Source organism: Sinocyclocheilus rhinocerous, unplaced genomic scaffold (assembly GCF_001515625.1).
Source record: "Sinocyclocheilus rhinocerous isolate Xijiao unplaced genomic scaffold, SAMN03320098_v1.1 scaffold864, whole genome shotgun sequence".
Classification (NCBI taxonomy): Eukaryota; Metazoa; Chordata; class Actinopteri; order Cypriniformes; family Cyprinidae; genus Sinocyclocheilus; species Sinocyclocheilus rhinocerous.
In genome coordinates, this window is record NW_015645567.1 from 406,728 (window position 1) to 429,176 (window position 22,449).

A 22,449-nucleotide genomic window follows, 5' to 3' on the forward strand; every position below is an offset into this window, starting at 1 on the left:
ATTCATACATACAGTATATAGGTCAGATGAGCAGTTTCTGGGTGTCATTGCTGTAGTAACAGTGTTAAGATAAAAGACTAGTGCCATTATATCTCACCCATCGTCCTCTCTCAGCTCTCTTTTCTCTGTCGTTCCTGTGTAGATGACTTTGCCAGTGCCGTGTTTGTGTGTGTGTGTGTGTGTGTGTGTGTAACATGTAAATGATGATTCATGCTCTCCCAAGAAAAACACACAGGCTGCCAGTGGTTTACGGATAGCAGCGCTCCACCGGGGAGCCGAGTATATTTATTCAACAATCCTGTTGACCGGAGGAGCACGTCCATGTGTGCTTGTGAATGAAAGTGGAGGGAAAAAACCTGAGGAGAAGGTCCAGCTGTAAAAATCTAGGGAAACAAAGATGAGTCAAGTCTAGATGAAAGAGACGAGAAACAATGAGTCAGTTTTCTGAGATTTCACATTTGAAGTTGTTGAAGACAATGAGTCTCATTCACTAATAGTCATGTGCTTATGTGTGCAGAAGCTTCTCACGCAAAATGTAAATTTAGAATACATTGAAGTATGATTTCTGCATTTGCACACGTTTTATACTCAAATATGTTCATGGCTGGTGAATGAGACCCAATATTGGATTATATGGAGCCACAAGCACACAAATGATGGCCACACCATTTCTCCGACACTCGACTTGAACCCATCAGTTCAGAGATGGGCTGCTGAGAATCGATTTCCTCCGCGTCGCCTCTTCTCATGAGGATCACTAAAGTGTGAGTGTCTTTAAACCGCCCCAGAGGACAGTATTACTGCTCATTCATAGCTTAGAAGGCTGTAGTGCAGTTCTCAGTTTAGTATCAGATGTTTCTCCTAAACATTAAAGGAATTAAAATGCACACAAATGAGTCAGTAGTTGGCATACAGTAACAGTACAGGGCTATAAAATTATAGTGGATAGCAGATCAGATCGCTTGATCATTTTATTTAATGAGGAAGGTTTGAGTTCATATTGAGATAATTGAATGCAGACTGGTTCTTGGCAAATCTGAATACAGTTTGAGATATTATTGAGATGCTCTAGAAGAGACATTTGAGATTTCCAAGGAGAAACATCTGAAATCATTCTGAAACATAATGAATCATTATGAAACATAACGGAAATTATTAAATTATGAAAGAATTCTGAATTTCTAAAACAATTTGAGACATTTTTTAGGAAGCTCTAGAAAAGATGTGAAATCTCCATTCGCACCTCCATTTAATCTCATTGCTGTGTATGTGAAACAATCACAATATTAAAAAGTAGGTTTTGAGTGTGCAGAGGTTAAATTCATTCAATTATGATAGAATTCTGACACAATTTGAAACAATTTTGAGAAGCTCTGAAAGAAACATGAGGTTTCTGGAGTCTTTTTCACAGGAGGAACATCGGAAATCTTCATTGGCACCTCAATTTAATCTCATTGCTGTGTAGAATAACCAATTGAGACATTAAAGAGATCTCTTTGTAGTTTTTGAGTAGGCAGAGCTTAAATTCATTCAATTCTGACAGAATTTTGACAGAACTTGAGACACTATTGAGATGCTCTGGAAACGACGTGAGATTTCTGCAGTCTTTTTTTTTCAAGAGAAACATCTGAAATCTCCATTAGCACCTCCATTTAATCTAATTGCTGTGCAGAAGAAACAATTGAGATAGTAAAGAGTAGTTTTTGAGTATGCAGAGGTTAAATTCATTCAATTCTGACAGAAGTTGAGACATTTTTCAGAAGCTCTAGAAAAGACGTGAGGTTTCTGAAATCTCCATCGGCACCTCCATTTAATCTAATTGGTGTGTAGAAAAAACTGTTGCAATATTAAAGAGATCTCTTTGTAGTTTTTGAGAATGCAGAGGTTAAATTGATTCAATTCTGACAGAATTTGAGACATTATTGAGAAGCTCTAGAAAAGATGTGAGATTTTTGGAGTCTTTTTCTCAGGAGAAACATCTGAAATCTCTTTTAGCCCCTCAATTAAATTTCATTGCTCTGTAGAAGAAGTATTAAAGAGTAGTTTTTGGGTATGCAGAGGCTAAATTCATTCAATTCTGACAGAATTTTGACAGAACTTGAGACACTATTGAGATGCTCTGGAAACGACGTGAGATTTCTGGAGTCTTTTTTTTCAGGAGAAACATCTGAAATCTCCATTAGCACCTCCATTTAATCTCACTGCTGTGCAGAAGAAACAACTGAGATAGTAAAGAGTAGTTTTTGAGTGTGCAGAGGTTAAATTCATTCAATTCTGACAGAATTTGAGACATTTTTGAGAAGCTCTAGAAAAGACATGAGATTTCTGAAATCTCCATCGACACCTCCATTTAATCTAATTGCTGTGTAGAAAAAAACTGTTGCAATATTAAAGAGATCTCTTTGTAGTTTTTGAGAATGCAGAGGTTAAATTTATTCAATTCTGGCAGAATAATATCTGAGATATTATTGAGAAGCTCTAGAAAAAAGACGTGAGATTTCTGGAGTCTTTTTCTCAGGAGACACATCTGAAATCTCTTTTAGCCCCTCAATTAAATTTCATTGCTCTGTAGAAGAAGTATTAAAGAGTAGTTGTTGGGTATGCAGAGGTTAAATTCATTCAATTATGAAAGAATCTAAATACTTTAATGAACTATTCCATTAAGCAGAAGTCTCCATTGCTCTCCACTCAATCTCAATGCTCTCTTGGAGAAATGTGTCATTGTTTTAATAGAGTTGTGATTTCATTTGTGATTTTTCTGTCTTATGTTACTTGTTTTGGGGTTTTTCCCACTCGTACCTTTGTTATTTATGTCCTAATGTGGTTATTTCTGAAGGAAACATCTCCTGATGCAGTGATGTCAGTCCACTGCTCCTGAAGGGTCGTTAAACTCTCACTCTGTAGATTTGAGGTCATTGTCTGTAGTATCAGTTCAAAGACTACCCGCAGACGGTTTTTATTGAAGTTAAGATGTCCGCGACTTTCTCATGACCTCACTTCTGGACAAAGAACAAAGGTTTATGTCAACTCGTCCACCTTTGAGACCGTTGTGGCAGGAGTGCGTGAGAGAGAGAGTAGGTTAAAGAATAAAAGCGAGCTCGTTTCTCTCCTGTCATTCTCCGTGTGGAGATGCGAATCCGTGCTGCGCCAGCACACACACACACACACACACAAGCAAGCCGCTGACTTGGGAAAATCAGCGAGAGGGGGTGCAAAATCCCTCTTTATCGAAAATTGGCTCTCCCAGTGAACAGCCCTCTAACAGAAATCCAGTGGGGTTTCCAAGGAAACCGTTCCACGGATCTGAAACTGTGGGCAAAGCCAGAGATGAATAGCTGATTTGTAGGACACAACAATAGCGCTACAAGGCATAATTCTACAATAATGAACCATATCAAGAACCATTTTTGGTTGCAATGTTTTTTTTAGGGCTGTCAACGTTAACGCGTTAACGCATGCGATTAATTTGCGAAAAATGCGGAAAAACAGTTTAACGCAATTAACGCAAAATTACTGAAGCACAATTTCTATTCTAACCCTTTAACCCAATTTTGCTTCTCTGCTTGCGATCAGATCATTTTAAGCTGCTAAACTCCAGGAAAGTTTTCAGTCCAATGATCCAGTAAGCGAATGCATTCAAACAATCCGTCCAAAACAGCGCTAATATAAAGGAAACCAGGCTGATTACATCAGAGACAGACGTTTCCGTACATTCACGTTGTTTCCACACACATTCAAGATAATGTTTTGATTTGTCATGTTTATGTTGCTGTGTTTAGTTATTCTGAATGGATCCGTGTACTGTAGTAGATATATGCAGTCAGCCGTTGGTTGGTTTAGTGTTTTTTTGGCATCTCCATGTGGTTCTGTTCGGTATCGCAACTTGACTTCTCTAAAATGTAAAAAAGCTCTTTGCTGTTGCACTGTACACATACTATAAAATTCTTTTTTTTTTTTCTTTCTTTTGTGTTTTTATGGGCTCCTTAACAAAATAAACATTTGAAACAAGATAAATGTTCTATGCTTAATTTCATGAAGTGTGCGATTAATCGCGATTAATCACAGGAAAAGGGTGTGATTAATTAGATTAAACATTTTAATCTATTGACAGCCCTAGTTTTTTTTTAGATATTAAAAGAGTAGTCCTTCAGATTTTGTGTTTTGGTTCTTTAAAACATTCAAACATAGATGTTTTTCTAAGGAATTTGAGATTTAATAAAGGTTCTTCAATTGTTTCTTGCAGCAGGTTCATGTCAAGAACCATTTTTGGTCTCTATGTGTTTTTAGATATTAAAAAAAGTAGTTGAGATCCTTCGGATTTTGTGTGCTGATCCTTTAAAGCAATCAAACAGTGCTTTTCTAAGGAACTAAAGACTTAATAAAGATTCTTCAGTGGTTCTTTGCAGCAGGTCCATGTCAAGAACCATTTTTTCATGCTCTATGGATTTTGGAGATATAGGAATAGCTATGGTTAGCTTATAGTTTCTTCAGATCAGTGTTTTGGTTCCTGGGTTCTTTAAAGCACTCAAACATAGTGGGTTTTCTAAAGAACTAGAGATTTAATAATGTTTTTCATGGTTCTTTTCTTCAGGTTCATGTAAAGAATAATTTATGATTGCTATATGTTTGTTTTGGAAGTTAAAATGTAGTTGTGGTTCTTCAAATAAGTGTTTTGGTTCCCGGGTTCTTTAAGACACAAGAACATGGATGTGTTCTCTAAAAAACTAAGGATTTTAATAAGGTTCTTCAATGGCATTTTTGTTTTAAATTGCAACCTTTTTTAGAGAACCAATCCGATTTTTAGGAAGATTCACAGTTTTGCATGTCATTCTAGATTTTTTCAGTAGATTTATTCTGGTTAGCTGGATGCATTACGTGTCTTGCAGCTAACCAGCTAACAGCCAGTGTTCTTTATTTTACATTACAGCATGGTGCAGCCTCACTTTGTGTCTTGTAACATGGAGGAAAGCATTGGAAACACCCTAAAAATGAAAAATTTGGGTTCATATTTTTTGTCTGTTTTCCTGTACACTAGCATATATAGATGACCTCAGAGTTGTTGACATTGACTATAAGACACAAAACTTCAACTTTAATTTCTTAAGAGTGTAATGATTCACTATGTTTAACTGATTCCTGAAAAAGGAGCTTCCTCCACAATCCCGTCATCTTTAGATCCAGAACTGACCCGAGATGAAGCTGTGTGGCTTTGAACAGGACACACGTGCCCACGCCGGGCCCGATAGCGTATCTGTGATCATAAGAAGCCCTCTCTTCTGATGGAGGGTAATTGCCTCACCGTGTAACACGTCCCGGAGCCTTTAAACTCAGGCAAACTGCTGGAAGTTTTTGTGGCTGGAGGTAATTGGTTCCAGGCGGCACTGAGAAACTGAAGGCCTTGGGCTGGACGAGCCCCTCCAGGTTCGTCTTTTGTCCGTGTGCCCTGAAATCAAGCGTTTTACCTTCTGTTCTATCAGGGCATCCGTCCCAGCACTTCATCGAGACAGCGGTCATCGCCGTTACTCCCTAAATAGAGCTGATATCTGCCCCGAACATGTGGTTGTGTTGTGTGTCGTTGTTTATAGTTTGATTGATGTAGCGTCAAGGCCGAAGTTGGACCTGCTGTCTTTTGTTGTTTGTCAAGCGATTGTGTAATACAAGTTCTGTTCCAGAATCTAGTGAGCTGCACTGTTGTCTGCTGTCTATATAGGCTGCATGCTAACTGAAATGGACAGAGTTTGATGTTATTATGGTGCTTGGCTAATGGAACAGTAATCTAATAAACTTGAAACTGCACAGAACATGCAAATAGTGGCTAAAATGGTCAATTTTTAATTAGTCAGTTTTTTTAGCTATACTATTAGATATTGGAACGAAATGTAAAATCAATTTTACATTTATTGATCATAAATATTTCTTAAATGCAAAAAATATTCAGAAATTAAACTAACTTACTACTGGATATTGTGTAGTATACTGTATATTATTACTTATTATTACTGTATATTAGTATTGTATTATTACACGGCTCTGTGGAATACTTGATTCTGATTGGTCAGTCGTGACATTCCGATGTATGTTATCCCTCGATAACAACCGGTAAGAGCTGATAACACAGGCTCATCCGGGTAACTGAAGTCGGCGCTATACTCTTGCCAGGAACAGTTTTTTCTTGGTGGAAGCTTTGCATTTGTTTAGCTAATAAAATATTAAAACTCGATTCAAAATTGTGTACAATTATTTAATATCATCCTGGTATCGCGGACTCGCTCTCTCGCTTCATACAAACGCAGCTCCTGATCCCCCTGTCAGGGGTTATTCTGCGATAACAACCAGCTGGATGTATATTATCCTTTACATAATATATTTAAAAACTGTAGTATGCTAAATCTTTGTCTCAAATTAAAAAAAGTTTATTTTTCATTTTCAATTTAATTTTGTGTAACATTGTCTTCACTTTCATCAATTCAATCAATTGGTTTCAACGAGAGGTTTCTGTATATTAACTACCAGAATTTTTTTTCATACTTTAATTCAGCAATGATGGATTAAATTGATCAGAAGCCACAATAAAGGCATTTATGTTTCAAAAGATTTCTATTTCAAATAAATTATTTTGAGCTTTATATTCATCAAAGAATCTTGAAAAAAAAAAACACAAAACTATGAAGCAGCACAACAGTTTTCAGCATTGATAATAAGAAATGTTTGAGTAGCAAATTAGCATGTTAGAATGATTTCTGAAGGATCATGTGACACTGAAGACTGGAGTAATGATGCTGAAAATTCAGCTTTGATCACAGCAATAAATTACATTTTAAAATATACTCAAATAGAAAATTAATTTAAAATTTCATAAATTTTGCATGCATACATTTTTGCATAATCTGCAGTTTACATACTATGCTACAGAAGTAATAGTAATAGTAGCATGTTATGATGCAATTCCAAACAGCCAATTTTATTGCGTTGCATTCTTAGAGTGCTTTCTCTGCAAAGAATGCATTTTCTGAATTCTGCCAAAAGACAACTTTTGGAACAGCTTCTGTGTGGTAAAAGTGGTTTTAAATGCAGTCTAGGTGAGCAGCTCACTGGGTTTTGGAAGAGAACTAGTGTCTGAGCAGATTGAGAAAGTGTGGTTTTTGTGTGTGTGTGCGTGTCTGTGTGTGTGTGTGTGTGCGATTATGACTTAGTCTCAGCAGGTTAAAGCGTTCTGCAAGGCTTCCTCACTGACATACAGCAGGTGTGACAGATAAGCACTCCCTCTCATCTCTGTAGTTTCAACAAGGTTAGTTTAGAGTTCCTGGTACATGTTCCTGGTCTTCCTTAGATCAATTCGTCATTGCACATCAGCGTCGGAAATTAAAGGGTTTGTTCACCCAAAAATGAGAATCAGCCTGTGTTTTACTAACCCTCAAGCCATCCTAGGTGTATATGACTTTCTTCTTTCAAACGAATCCAATCGGAGTTATATTAAAAATTGTCATGGCACTTCTAAGCTCTATCATTGTAGTGGGCGGGTGTTTCTGTTCAACAGTTCAAAACACGTTAAATAAAGCGCACGCATCCATAATAAAACGTGCCTCACACGGCTTTGGGGAGTGAATGAAGGCCTCCTGTAGCAAATCCATGCGTTTTTGTCAGAAAAATATCCATATTTCAAATGTAATAAACACTTTTCTATCACTTCCGCTATCTGTCATATGCGGAATCAGCTCTGGCGGATGACGTAGGACGTCGGCATTGTGTGATTAATGACAAATGCGGTAGGAGAACAAAACAAAACGCCAGTCATGAATTAGAAGCACAAAACGAGGATTTGTAAAGAAAAATGTCGGTATTTCGATATAAGCCAAGAGGAGACTGGTTTTCCTTTGCTAAAGTAAGGAAACTTGCGCGTCGCATACATCCTACGTCATCCGCCGGAATGCTTCCACATACAACAGTCAGCAGAAGTGAGAGAAAAGTGTTTATTACATTTGAAATATGGATATTTTTCTTACAAAAACACATGGATTCGCTACAGGAGGCCTTCATTCACCCCCCAGAGCCATGTGAAGCACGTTTTATTAGGGATGCGCGTGCTTTATTTAAATTTTTTTTTTGACTGTTGAACAGAAACACCTGCCCACTACAATGATAGAGCTTAGAAGTGCCAGGACACTTTTTAATATAACTCTAATTGGAATCGTCTGAAAGAAGAAAGTCATATACTCCTAGGATGGCTTGAGGGTGAGTAAAACACTGGCTAATTTTCATTTTTGGGTGAACTAATCTTTTAACAGGGGGCTTGTGGCAAAAATGCCACCAAAATGAACAAAAAAGCCTCACAAATTCAAGATATAGGGCAAAAATGGCCCTGTACATTTAAATTAAATCTAATACGGCTGTTGCGATTAAAATGAAATGTGAAAATGAATGAAAATGATAAATTTGTTGAATTACATTTAGTTCTGCACTTACAGTAGGTTGCACACATTTCTGTTGAGCTTATGAATGCAATGGCCAATCTGAGGCATTTAGATTAGCCAGTGCTGAAATCGCCAGAGTTTTGTTGTGTGCGTGCTCACAAATTCTCTCATCATAAACAACAAAATGCAGAAACAAGAAGAATGCAGAATTCATTTAGCAGCTTAAGTGATTATAACGGGAGTTTTTGCATAACTTGCACTAGACTAGACTAACATCATCGTCCTTGGTGTGAACGGGCTTTTATACTTGCATGACTTGTGTCTGTCAGCAAGATAACCGACAAAAAGGACTGCGCTACTTTTAGATGACTTTGACTCCTCTGAAGAAAGTTGGTTGTTGCTAGTGGGCTTCCCATGGAGCATGTAAATCTGGGAGACAGTCTTTGTCTCTCGAGTCCCAGCTCAACATGTGCCTGCCGCAAGGAGATTTCAACATGGCCTCAGCATATTTTTAACGGATTTTGCGAGAGATCAGCGTCTCTGTTGAGATTTTGACTTGAGAGGCTTCACAGGTTTTATTCTCGGCAGACAACACATTACATGGCAGAGTGCTTTCTGCACCACATGCTATTCTCAATGGCTGTGTAATGGGATATGCAGTAATATCACACAACTTTGCCATATGTTTTGAGAATAAGAGCTGTGTTTGCTTATCTAATCACTGTTTAATAGAAAATAAAGCAGTAAGCCACAAGAGGTCATGTGTATCAGTAATTATACCAGAGTTAAAAGAATTATGAAACTGATTTGAAATTTAATTATTCATTGAATATAATATTTTCAGGTTTTTAATTTAAGTTTCAGTAATTTTGTTATGTGCTTTTATCTTGTTTTATTAGTTTTAGCTTATTAAATACATTTATATATAACTTTTATTTTTATTTAGTGTTAGTTTTAGTAATTTTTTTGTACTGCAAATTACTTTCAGTTTTTTGCCAAGCAACATTTCTGATTTTCATTTAAATTTGATAAAATTTTTCCATCTGATATGTATTTTTTATTTTATTTCAGCTTTATTTTCAATGTCCAAAAATTATTGTTAATAGTTTTAACTGTAGGTTTACCTGAGTGTTAAAGCTGTTATTTTCCCATATAATGAAAACATATCGGTTACGTACGGACAACGTGAGAGTCTGCTGGCCCGAATTCTAGGCATGATTCGTAAATGGAGAGGGCTTAGAGATCCCCCACCCTCTTGATAAAAGCAAGCCCAGTCAGGAATTCCATCTTCATAGAGAGAGCACTAAATCCAACTGACTGATGGGGCTCAAACGGATCTCTCTGTAAGGCCTGAAGAACTGAAAGATTCCAAGAGGGAATGAGGCATCCCCACCGATGTGCAATCTACAGTGTCGTGGCCACGTACACCTTGAATGTAGATGCAGTTGGGCACCTGTCCAGGGCCTCTTGGAGGAAGGGTAGCACAGATCCGATGCCACATCTCAGAGGATCCTTCCCATAGGAAGAACATCAATTCACGAAAATGTGCCATTTCAGGTCGTATAGCCACCTCGTAGAGGGGGTTCAAGCCTGTGGGTGAAATACCTCTGAGTTCCTCCTGGTCGCATCCAGGGACCAAACACGGAGGTTCCAGAAATCTGGGCACGGGTGCCAGATTGTGCCCTTCTCCTGGGACAGAAGGTCCCTCCTCAGTGGAATCCGCCAGGGAGGAGCTGATGCCAACAGCACGAGCTCCAAGAACCAAGTCTTGTTGGGCCAGTAATGTGGCACAAACAAGAGTTGTTCCATGTCCTCCCTGACTTTGCACAGTGTTCATGCAAAGAGGCTCACTGGGGAAAACGCATATTCGCATAGGCCTGGGTCAGCTGTGTGCCAGTGTGTCCGTGCCGATGAAGCCTCAGTCAGGGAACCCACAAGGGGCAATGAGTGGATTCTCGTCAGGCCAACAGATCTATTTGCGCCTGACCTAATCGACTCCAAAACAGCTGGACCAGCTGGGTGTGAAGCCTCCACTCACCCCGGAAAGTGACCTGCTGTGAGAGGGAGACCACTACATGATTGAGGTCACCTGGAATTTGAGTGGTACGCAGAGACCCGAGGCTCTGCTTGCTCCACAGTAAGAGATGGTGGGCGAGGTGTGAGTCTCGGCGCCATGCCCATCTCCGGACTCGGGTATAAAACCTGTGCTGACGCTGTGTCATATGCATCAGTCCCAATGGTGTAAGTGCGGCTGAGGATGCCATATGCCCCAGGAGCCTCTGAAAGTATTTGAAAGGGACCACTATCTTGTACTTGAGCGTTCTTAAGAAGTTCAGCACAGACCAAGCACAGTCCTCTAAAAGGTGTGCTGTCATAGTGACCAAGTCCAATCCACACCGAAAAAAGAGAGAGTTGCTGTTCTCTCAGTTGACACGAAGTCCCAATCAGGGTAGGTAGTCGAAGCCCATGTCCCTGTATGTGCAAACCAACTCTCACGAGTGAGCTAGAATAAGCCAGTCGTCGAGAATGAGAATGCGAATGCCCACTTCCTTAAGAGGGCCAAGGGCAGTCTCCACGACTTTCGTGAAGACGCGAGGAGACAGGGATATCCTGAAGGGAAGAACTTTGTACTAATATGCCTGTCCTTCAAAGGCAGACCAAAGAAACGGCCTGAGTCTTGGAAGGATCGAGACATAAAAGTTTGTGTCCTTCAGGTCTATTGCCACCAACCAATCTTGGTACCCGACACATATTAACATGTGTTTGAGGGTTAGCTTTCTGAACAGGAGCTTTTAAAGGGCCCGGCTCAACTCCCTTAGGTCTAATATTGGTCTGAGCCCCCCACCCTTCTTGGGTACAATGAAGTAGGGGCTGTAAAACCCCTTCTTCATCTCGCCTGGGGGGACAGACTTTATCGCGCCCTTCACCAGAAGGGACGCAACTTCCGCTTGAAGAACAGCAGCACTCTCACCTCGCACTGAGGTAACAGAATGCCACTGAACTTTGGCGGATGCCTGGCAAACTGAATCGCATAGCTGAGCCGAATGGTTCTGAGGAGCCATCGGGAAGTGCTGGGGAGCTTAACCAAGCATCCAGACACCTTGCCAACAGTCTCAGTGGAACTACATTCAATGTACCCGGGGAAGGGTTTCTGCGGAAATTACAGTGGCAGAGGACATAAGTCCTTCGGGGCAAACAGTGTCCTGTCCACCAGGTCTGTCAAAGAAGTCACTGACAAATGCGGGAGCCACCTTCCTGCAAGTGACTGGCTGCTGTTCAGGCTTGACTGCCGGCCCAGGCTGTTGCGGTCCCCGGCGATGAACAGACGGAGGCTGTTTCAGTAGAACCTGACCCACGCCGAGGCAGGCCTCCGTTTCTTAACTGTGGAGAATTGCTGCGCAAATTCTTCAACGGTGTCGCCAAGAGACCAACCTGAGAAATGGGGGCATTAAGGAAGCACACTTTCTCAGCATCCTACATCTCTGCCAGGTTGAGCCACAGGTGGTGCTCCTGGACCACTAATGTCGACATCGCCCTCCCCAGAGCCTGCGCCGTGACCTTTATAGCCTGGAGGGCATAGTCAGTCGCTGAACGCAGTTCCTGCATGCTCTGGGTTGGGACCATCCTTGTGCAGACCCTGGCCTGAACACCTGCAGGACAGCCATGGTATGCAGAGCGGACGCACCTTGTCCAGAAGCAGTATAAGCCCTCCGATGGTGCGATAGACTATTCATCCTCATCATGAGAAGGGCCAGGATGAGTGATCGAACCCACTCTGAGGGGGGCTCTTAAACTCTACTGGAGAACATGTGCGGTTGGAGGAACGCGAGGTCCGTGGGAATGCATCCAGCGGAACTGCTCCCGTAACATCTCCTTGCTCTCCTTCAGTGCACATCATCATGGCTTCGTACCCAGAAGTAGAAGGGCCAAGACGGGAAGCAGCTGAGATGACTCGCGGCCTTTTTAAAAAGAATGCGAGCCGCGAGCACAATGTGCCGATAACCATGTCCTAACAAGAAGGACATAAACCATCCACAAAAGCTGCTTCAGCATGGGTGCGGCCCAAACAGTGAGCACAGCGATTGTGCCTGTCAGAGAGTGAGATGTACAAACTGCAACCAGAAGGACATGGATGGAAAAGCATGTTGTAAACACAAACAAATCCATCCATGAAGCTCTTTTAAAGAAATTGCTCTTTTAAGTGGAAATTTGCTCTCAATTATCACTGTTGAAGCACCTGGGGTACTCTCACTACACTTATCTGTGTATGGGTAAGGGAGAAACCGCTGCTTGTGCCATAGATCCAGCGACGAGGATATATAGAGGTGAATGTAGTGCTGCATCTCCCAGAGAGATGCTGCATTGGGTCAGAAGAATAGAACGAGTGAGCAAATGCCACGCTGGCCTATTTATACCCGAATATCCGGGGTGTGGCCAGCTATGCAAATTTTGCTCACCAATTTCATTGGCCTTTTCTCAATTATGTCAGAGGTGTCTGGGCTCCCAAGTGTGACCCCTAGTGTCGGAACTTCGACACAACATTGAAATGACCAACTGAAAGGGAATGGACACAGCTGAGCCTCAAAAAGTATTTTCATCTTGTCAAATGAAAGTCTTATGGGAGGAACAAATCAAAATGTAAGCAATTCTATGCAGCAAATTTCAAATTTACACATTTAAACATGATGTATCCCGTCACCATCAGTCAATTTTGAAATAATTTTCTTCAAACCTGGCCGTGTTTTGAGGAACCATTTTTTTGTGCACAACAGCAAACAATCAGATTTTAGCATTGCCATTTTCTCTTTTATAACATTTATATTAAATGGTTTATACATCTTCTCTCATTCCTCTCCATAGGCGGCGTCTTCAGCCCTCAGCAGCTTGGGTCACGTGTACACGGCCATCGGCGACTATCCCAACGCCCTGGCCAGCCACAAGCAGTGCGTCCTGTTGGCCAAACAGTCCAAGGATCAGCTCTCTGAGGCTCGGGAGCTGGGCAACATGGGAGCCGTCTACATCGCCATGGGCGACTTCGACAATGCCGTACAGTGCCACGAACAGCACCTGAGCATCGCCAAGAGCCTCGGCAACAAGCGCGAGGAGGCGCGTGCCTACAGCAACCTGGGAAGCGCTTACCACTACCGCCGCAACTTCGACAAGGCCATGTCATACCACACGCACGTGCTGGAGCTTGCACAGGAGCTTGAGGAGAAGAGCATCGAAATGAGGGCGTATGCGGGGCTGGGACATGCTGCCCGTTGCATGCAGGACCTGGAGAGGGCGAAGCAGTACCACGAACAACAGCTCAACATCGCAGAAGGCCTGAAGGACCGCGCCGCCGAGGGCAGGGCTTCATCGAACCTGGGTGAGGGTTTGGTTACATTCTTCATAAAGACCGCCAGCTGGAAAAAAAAAAACATCTTAAACCTGCCCAAGCTGGTGTACTGGGCTTCTGGCCTGGTCAGACTGGTCTGTTAGCTGGTTTTCAGCTACTTTCGGACCAGCTAACCCAGCTGCCCAAGCTAAGAGGAAATAACAATATCAACATTGGTTCGAGCTGCTCTTTGCCAAAGAAGTCGGTCTGTTAGCTGGTTTTGGGCACTTTTCAGCCACTTTTGGACCAACTAAACCAGCTACCCAAGCTGAGAGACCAACTTAAACCTGTTAAGGTCAACACTTCAGTAGCTAGTAGTTAGTACAACTTGTGTGCAAATGAAAGCCTTGTTGGAGGAACAAATCAGTATTTAACTGATTATTCGCTGCAAATTTAAATTTTAAATGTTCAAATATCATCACGATCAATGATGATTTGGTTTGCTGGTCTTCTAGCCTGGTCAGACTGGTCTGTTAGCTTGTCTTCAGCTACTTTTGGACCAACTAAATCAGCTGCCCAAGCTGAGAGACCAGTTTAAACAGCTAAGATCATCAGCAAACCAACTAAGACTGGTGATTGGATAGTAATTCATATCATTGAGCTTCAAACAAGGACTATAAAGTAGTTAGTACAACTTGTTTGCTGTATAACAAGTCAAATGAAAGTTATTGGCGGAACAAATCAAAATGTGAACTTGTCATTTGTTGCAAATTCCAATTTTAAACATTCAAATATGATGTGTCCCATCACGATCAGCGATGATCTGGTTTGCTGGTCTTCTAATCGGTCTGTTCTAATTGGGCTGTTTTTTAGCTACTGTTGGACCAACTAAACCAGTTTCCCAAGCTGAAAGACCAGCTTATACCAGCTAAGATCATTGGAAAACCAGTTCAAACTCGTTTAAGATGGCATTTTTAACAGGAAGTAACAATATGCATCCCATAATGATCAGTGATGATATGGTTTGCTGGTCTTCTATCATAGTCCTATTACTTAGTACAACTTGTGTGGTGAATAACAAGTCAAAAGAAAGCCTTACTGGAGTAACAAATCAAAGTTTTAATAATTATTTGCTGCAAATTTCAATTTTAAACATTAAAATTTCATGCATCCCATTATGATCAGTAATGATCTGGTTTGCAGGTCTTCTGGTCCACTTGGACTGGTCTGTAAGCTGGGTTTGTCCACTTTTCAGCCACATTTAGATCAACTAAACCAGATGCCCAAAAGCTGAGAGACCAGTTTAAACCAGCTAAGATCATCAGATTTTAGACTAGTGATTTTATACTGATTTATATTGTTGAGCTCCAATACAGACTATATAAGTAGTTAGTATAACTTGTGCTCTGTATAACAAGTCATATGAAAGCCTTACTGGAGGAACAAATTGAAATTTAACTGATCATTTGCTGCAAATTTCAGATTTAAACAATCTCATCACGATCAGGGGTGATCTGGTTTGCTGGTCTTCTAGCCTGGTCAGACTGGTTTTCAGCTACATTTGGACCAGCATAACCAGCTGAAGACCAGCTGCTCAAGCTGAGAGACCATCTTAAACCAGCTAAGATTATCAGGAAAGACTTAGACTGGTTTAAGACCGCCTTTTCAGCAGGAAATATTGAGTGACACTGTACAAATTTAAGTTGTTTTTGCTGAATAAATAATGACTTTTTTTTTCATTTCTAGGTGAACTATTACTTTAATTAAACATAAAGCTGGCAGAAATTAAAATTCAAAGCCTCCCCAAGAAAATAAATTAAGGCCAATACATACTGTTATTAGCTTGAAATATACAGTCATGATTGCTTTTGCGCATCGCATTTGTCTAGTTATTAAAAACAACAGGATGAATGAATATTTATCGTTCTATTTCCAGTTTAGTGGCTTGATGACTCAGTGATCTAGAACGTGTCCCTTCCTCATGCAGCAGGGTCTGCAGCGGCACTAAAGCATCGGTGTGCGAGACGTACGCTGGATAAATTGAAGCCATTGAAACCAAGTGTTTCAAAGCCCGTCTAATCTCTCACTCTGACTTTTATTGCAGCAATCTCACATTCCCTCCCTCCGACAGCGGCTCCATCAATCTGATCCGAAACGCTCGGTGCTCTCAGATTAATAAATAGATGAACTCCCAAAAGAAAAATGTTGCCACAGGACTGTTAATATCAGGATTACAGTAGAGTGCACTCGAGGAGTGAAAGCAGGTGTTTTGTACTGGATTTGTACATTTTTTAAGAACATGTGAGTGCAAAATTCTCCAACATGATGCACGGATTATTTAGCCCATTTTATCTTTCATAACATTCATAATGAGGCTAGGAGTCCTCCGTACTAACAATACAGTAGAAAGACAGTAAAATTAACATCAGTTTCTTATCTTTGATTCGCAATTAAAAGGAATCGTTACCTCAAAAACGGCTTCCAAATTTCTTTTAAGCGCCAAAAGTGAGTTCATTTCTGACACTCCCAAAAAATATGATAATGGTTAGCTTCCCAATCCCCACATAATCTCCAACAGCTAGCACCCTTCCCTTTGCATCATATCTGTGTTGACTTAATAAAAAACCTAATAACATTCTTCCAACAAAATTCTCTCCATATGGCTGAGCTTGTAGATTTCCATTGTATCTTACAGATTTTTCCCCAATCATCATCCGAGATATTCAGATTTCCCTCCCTCCTCCATTTGTCTTTAACACATAGTTTAACATTATAGGGCACTGCATGGAGAAATCCTTTATATAATTTTGAAATAATCCTACTACATGATTCAGACTTAGTTACTGCTAAGAACACTTTTAATATTCCTTTCTCTGCAATTTCTAATACTGGTTTGATATTACAATCAATATAATGTCTTACTTGAAGGTATCTATAAAAATCATTTTGATTAAGCCCATATTTTACCTTTAATTATTCAAAACTTTCAATTGTACCTTTACTAAAGAAAGTGTAATAGACTCCCAAACCGAATTACATAAATGATACCTCAAATCATGCAGTCTTTAAATTGCCATCGGTTCTATTTGTGCAAACTCGATGTGTTGATTAATTTGCCTAGTAGCACGAGGAAGTCCATAGGGTGATATTTATGTCCTGTGAAGCTCTCATGGAAAAAAATGAAATCAATTTCTTTCCCCTTTTGCGTACGGCCGTGATAAATTTGTATTGGAAGCATGTGCGATCAGGTGAGCTCGTTTAAAATGGGGATATAAATATTACTGGATTACTCCCAGCGTCTCTGAGGTTGTTACTCTGCGAACAGGTTTATTGTTCAGAGCTAATGATGTAGGAGAGGTTGCACAGATGAGATGCGCTCGCGGTGAGTAATGCATCCTCTGCAGACTCATGCTAAGCTTTAGAAAACGCAGGACCGCCAACATCCCAGCACTCCTTCAATCACCGGCCGGCCTTGCCATCCAGGACAGAGAGAGGCTCGATTTGATCGATCCGAATTATTAATAGCTGGAAGGGCTGAGAGGAAAGTAGCGCTTATAAAATTAACAATCTCGCGCGGTGAGAGACCTGGAAGTGCACAAATTGATCTCAGTGATCTCAAAGGTGGAATCTGAGAAGCCTGCAGATATTTAAATCTAAAGCAGCCATGTTTGATTAAAGGTTTAAGATGTTTACTCCAAGACTGATTGGGCTCAACAAACATGTTTTATTAGCCACTGCTGTTGATATCTATAATATGTACCTAAAAGTCCTGTAGTCGATACCAGAGTGCAGCAGTCGTGTTCTCATTCATTTTCTCCATAGAGAAATTGATTTTTAATGGTAAAAGATAAACCTTTCAACTGTTTGTTTATTTGTTTATTTTTTAAATAATTTACTTATTTTTTGTTTATTAGCCAAATTGAAGCCCTACATAAATACATTTGGTAATATTTAATATTTAATTTAAACATTTAGACTTTCATATTTTGTAATAAATGTAATATTTAAAATAATTTAACATTTAAATATATACTTATAATCAGTGACTTTAAGTCAATCATTTTACATTATACTGTTTTATTAGATTAGGTAATTCACAATGCATCAGGATTATCATTTCCTCATGTCAGGATTCAAGTGTGCAATCTTGTACCTTTGCCTTTTTATGATTTGCAAATATTTTTAGCATCTAATAAAAGATTTATTCGATTTTCTGAAATTCTGGACAAAATTATTTGGTAAACTAAATAATCGAGGCTACTGAAAAAGTGAGCAGTCATGCATTAAAAAGCCTAATTTTGTGATTTGTCTTTAATTTCCATAATTTTTGCCATGCTTTATGGTTATAATTTTCTCATAACCGTTTTTAAGTGCATCTTGTGCATTTCTTTTTTATCATTTGCAAATATTTTTAGTCTAATAAAAATTTGTAGAGTCATTCGACAAATTTTCTAAAATTCTGAAGAAAATTAATTTGAAAAATATGCAATCAAGGCTACTAAAACAAATGTGCATTCAAAAGCCAAATTTTTGTGATTTGTCCATAAATTTCCATAATTTTTTACAATGCATTGTTATAATTCCGTCATGACAGAATTTATTTGCAAATATTTTTGGCGTGTGATAAAAGTTTGTAATGTTTTTAGGTCATTTGACCAATTTTTTGAAAATCTGGAGAAAGTTCATTGGAAAAATACAGAATCAAGGCTATTAAAACGGTGGGCAGTCATACGTTAAAAAGCCTAATTTTGTGAAAAATCCATAATTTTTACAATATGCACACATTATTTTTCAGTTTGTAGTGACAGTAGTCCATACCAACAATCCTGTAGAAAGATTGGTATCACTGTTTTTTTTTCTTCTATTTTAGTATTGACTATGAAAGTACTATTACTTTTCAATAAGTATCAATAATTTCATCATATTTCATTCAGTCTGGATTGAAGCTCAAAGGTCTGTCCCTCTAGCACACCTGAAACACATTTCCTTCTGCTCCAAGCCCAGAAAACACCACCTTTCCCGCTCAGGAGTATCACTTTAATGCTCCATCTCGACTCATATTTTATTAAAACAGGTTTTGAGTTTGGTTGTTGTTGCGATATTTAAGCCCTGAGCGGCGTGAATTTGATCTCTGTTGTGATAGTGCTGAGTGGACAGTAACCAGAGGCTTTATTGTTCTCAGCGAGAGCCGCAGGTCATAAACACACACTTCACACCGCGGTTAGAAGCGTCAGAAGACGAGCATTCGAGAGTGTGCATATGACTTAAGCAGCATGTTTGTGGGTTCAGCAGTCTGTGTTTTGTGCTATAAAGATATCAGTATTGTTAGTATGTTTTAGCGTGGTTAGTAGTAGGGCCGCACAATTTGGGAAAAAATGTAATCGTTTTTCTCTGATAAAAAATTGCAATTGTGATTTTAAATGGTTAATAAATCTAATCAGTAATTATTATTATTATGATTATTATTAACTCTTTCCCCGTCATTGACGAGTCATCTCGTCTTTTACAAGAAAACGCTTCCCCGCCAAAGACGAGTTTGTATATGTCTGTGCAAGCTTTTTATGGATTTAAAAAATCCATAAACTGGATTTATGCTTTGATAATCGTACTGAATATTATCCAGATGTAGTTTTTGATAAAAATGTGATTTTCTCACCTTTTTGCTCAAAATTATGCATTTTTATGAAACCTACCCATTTTCAAGTGCTGATAAAAAAAGAATGCTTTAAGCTAGAATAAAACAGATTTTTTTTTGTTTAAAAGTAGAGGCTCTGATCTTTATTTTGGTGTATTGCATATTCAAATATTCATACAGAAAAATATACTGGAGGCCATCAAATTTTAGTGAAAATCATCATCAATCGCTGGCGGTGGCTGGCAACTTTTTTTTTAAAATGCTGGCGGGGAAAGAATTAAAAAATAAAATAAACAAAAAATATATCACTTTTATTTTTTCACTGGAAAAATTACGCAAAATTTGAACAAAATTATTATTATTATTATGCGGGAAAATCGAATAGATTTTTCTAGAAAAAAAAATGCATTTGCAATTTAAAATGTGATTTAAAAAAGGTTTGCAGTGTTTATTTGTAGAGCTGCGCAATTTGGCCAAAATGTATTATTATTATTGTAATATGATTTTTATGATTACTAAATAAATATGTTATTTCACTGTAACATTAATATTTAAGATTAGAATAGTAAAATGTCAATACTAATGTTCATGGCTTAAGTACTATTAGCAATGTGTGTGTTTCAGTAGAGTTATTGGTGTGTGGGAAATTTTCTCTCATGACTCTTGTTTTAGAACATTACACATTGTTGATATTCATTTTCTACGCTCCATTGCTGTAGGCAGAATATTAGCCGGTTTATCTAATTTCTTTTTCCTTAAATTAATATTCTGAGTCATTTAAAGACCCATGGAGCAGCTTTAGAACTGATACTTCTATCTAATGTAGTGAATAGCTTCTCATGAAGTAAAGTAAATCATTATCTTTTAATGAAAACCCACACTGGTTGAAAATTACACAAGTTCTGCTCGTACTTATTAAGTTCTGGGTAATCAGGTTTAGATATTTCATACTGTACTTTGGTCAATTCTGGGTTCATGTACATATTTATGAGATTTTAAGTGTGCTTATCAATCTGGAAATTTGCTTTAGAAACATACCTAGTAACAAAGACAAAAATAAATATATTATTATTATTTAAAGATATATATATATTTATTATTTATTCATTTATATCATTATTTTTATTATTATTATTTAATTATTATTTATATATTAAATCATATATGAAATAATATTTAATATGAGACAAGCAATGTTTGGTTAATGATTGGTTATCTGTTGCTAAACAACTCACCATAACATTCTAGAATCCATTAGATTTGCACCATCAAGGGTTTCATAACTCAGGGCGCTCACCCCTTTTCGAAATTACAAGTGTGAAACGTTGCTTAAAGAACCGTTAAAAGCATCATTAACACAAGGTTCAAATGCATTAACCCAGGGTTCAGTGTAGTGTGCAAAGCCCGTTTGATGTGTTGCTTTGACAGTTGTTACCAGCGGTCACGTTTGAGGCCCTGTTTCCACAGACAGTCATTTAGTGCCGTCTCCAGTACACTGCGGCAGTGCAAGTATGCAAAAGTGCGCCAAAACCACCAGGGATATAGAGGAAATGGAATATTTGGAAATTCCAAAATAGATCTTCAAAACGGTTTGAAAATTCCAAAGAATTCCGAAAGCCAGACTCCCGTTACTCAGACTTTAAGAGGGTGTTTATCAACAAAAAAAAAACACTAACCGCGCTTTGCTTAGCTAAAAGTGGAAGCAGAGAATAAACACGTTTTCTGCAAGAGACTTAATGTCAAAGTAATGCATCTGGCAAACTGTTGCCAGCCGCAGTGTTCAACTGTTTTACTCTTCTTCTGAAGCCAACAACAAAGCTGACCCTAGTCTGCCATTTGTTTGTCCCCATTTTCCCTAGGGTTATTCAAGACTGGCTCTGAGCTATAAATCATACGGCAGAATATCGGGCCTAGTTAGCATTCGCATTTGAATGGGAGGAGACGAGACTGGAATGGTTTTGAGAGACAGACAGGAATCATAACAAAAGAAAATAGCTGTGGAGCTGACATGCCTGCTGAAATACAGCTGCACTTATTATTATGTTTTTACTTTCCGTCAGCCACTTCTTATTGCAGTCACTTTGCGTACAATTTTGGTTGTTATGGTCACACAGCCCTTTTTTCAGCTTAACATCTTTCATGCATGTTTTAAAATTGTCACAATGACATGATTTTGACTTGAAATCAGAGTAAATGTGTTCTATTATTAAATGTACTATATTAAGAATTTAACACATATCTGATGACTGCTGGCTTGATCGGTTTCATTTAGTTGTCAAAATCTCGTCGGGAAGTCGAGCTTTGAAGGCGAGTCCACGCTAAAGCTAATTCATTCGGAATGTCACAGCCTTTACGGAGCGGGAACGCTTGAAAAGCGACAGCTATGTAATGAGTTCAAGTAGGACATTCTCAGTAAAAATAAAATAAAAAAGTCATGGCGTTTCAGTCATTTGGGGTTGAAGAAAATAGCTGTGGAGCTGACATGCCTGCTGAAATACAGCTGCACTTATTATTATGTTTTTACTTTCCGTCAGCCACTTCTTATTGCAGTCACTTTGCGTACAATTTTGGTTTCCGTTAAATAAGTAGAGTGTATGTTTGAGGTGAAAACATTAAGAGGGGTCGTTTCTAGAAGCCAACGTTTTTCTGCGTTTTCTGCAGCCTTGAACCAGCTGCGGAATGAATCACAACACCACAAACTTTGTTTTGAAGCAAAAACATCTGAATAAAAGACAAACCTACAGCAAAATTAATATCATTTCCCATGAAGCATTGCAGATGACAATAATACTACAATATACAACTGCTATCTGGCATTAATTTAAGTTGTAAAAACAAAATATTACTTATTTTAAGTTTATTGTGAAATGGGGAGTGACTCAAATGATGTCTTTTTCAATGTTTTTAGCATAATTTGTTTCCCCATCTACTTTTCTGAATGGTTCATCTCTTTCTTCTTAGTGGGAATTCGTCAAAGTAAACAACTTAAACTTTTCAAAAATGTATTTATTTATTTATATTTTGTTATATTTTATATTTTTTGTATTAAAAGTTTTGTAAATATATTGAATTATTTTACTAATTAT

At 38.8% G+C, this 22,449-nt stretch overlaps 1 protein-coding gene across 1 annotated transcript in view; it reads left to right on the forward strand.

Annotated features, from left to right (window-relative positions):
• LOC107706742 (tetratricopeptide repeat protein 28-like) overlaps positions 1 to 22,449 on the forward strand; it is a 280,615-nt gene that overhangs the window by 205,938 nt on the left and 52,228 nt on the right. The window contains 3 exon segments of the mRNA XM_016510546.1: positions 10,044 to 10,176; positions 10,919 to 11,110; positions 13,272 to 13,779. Of these exon segments, the coding sequence (XP_016366032.1) occupies positions 10,044 to 10,176; positions 10,919 to 11,110; positions 13,272 to 13,779 (833 nt within the window).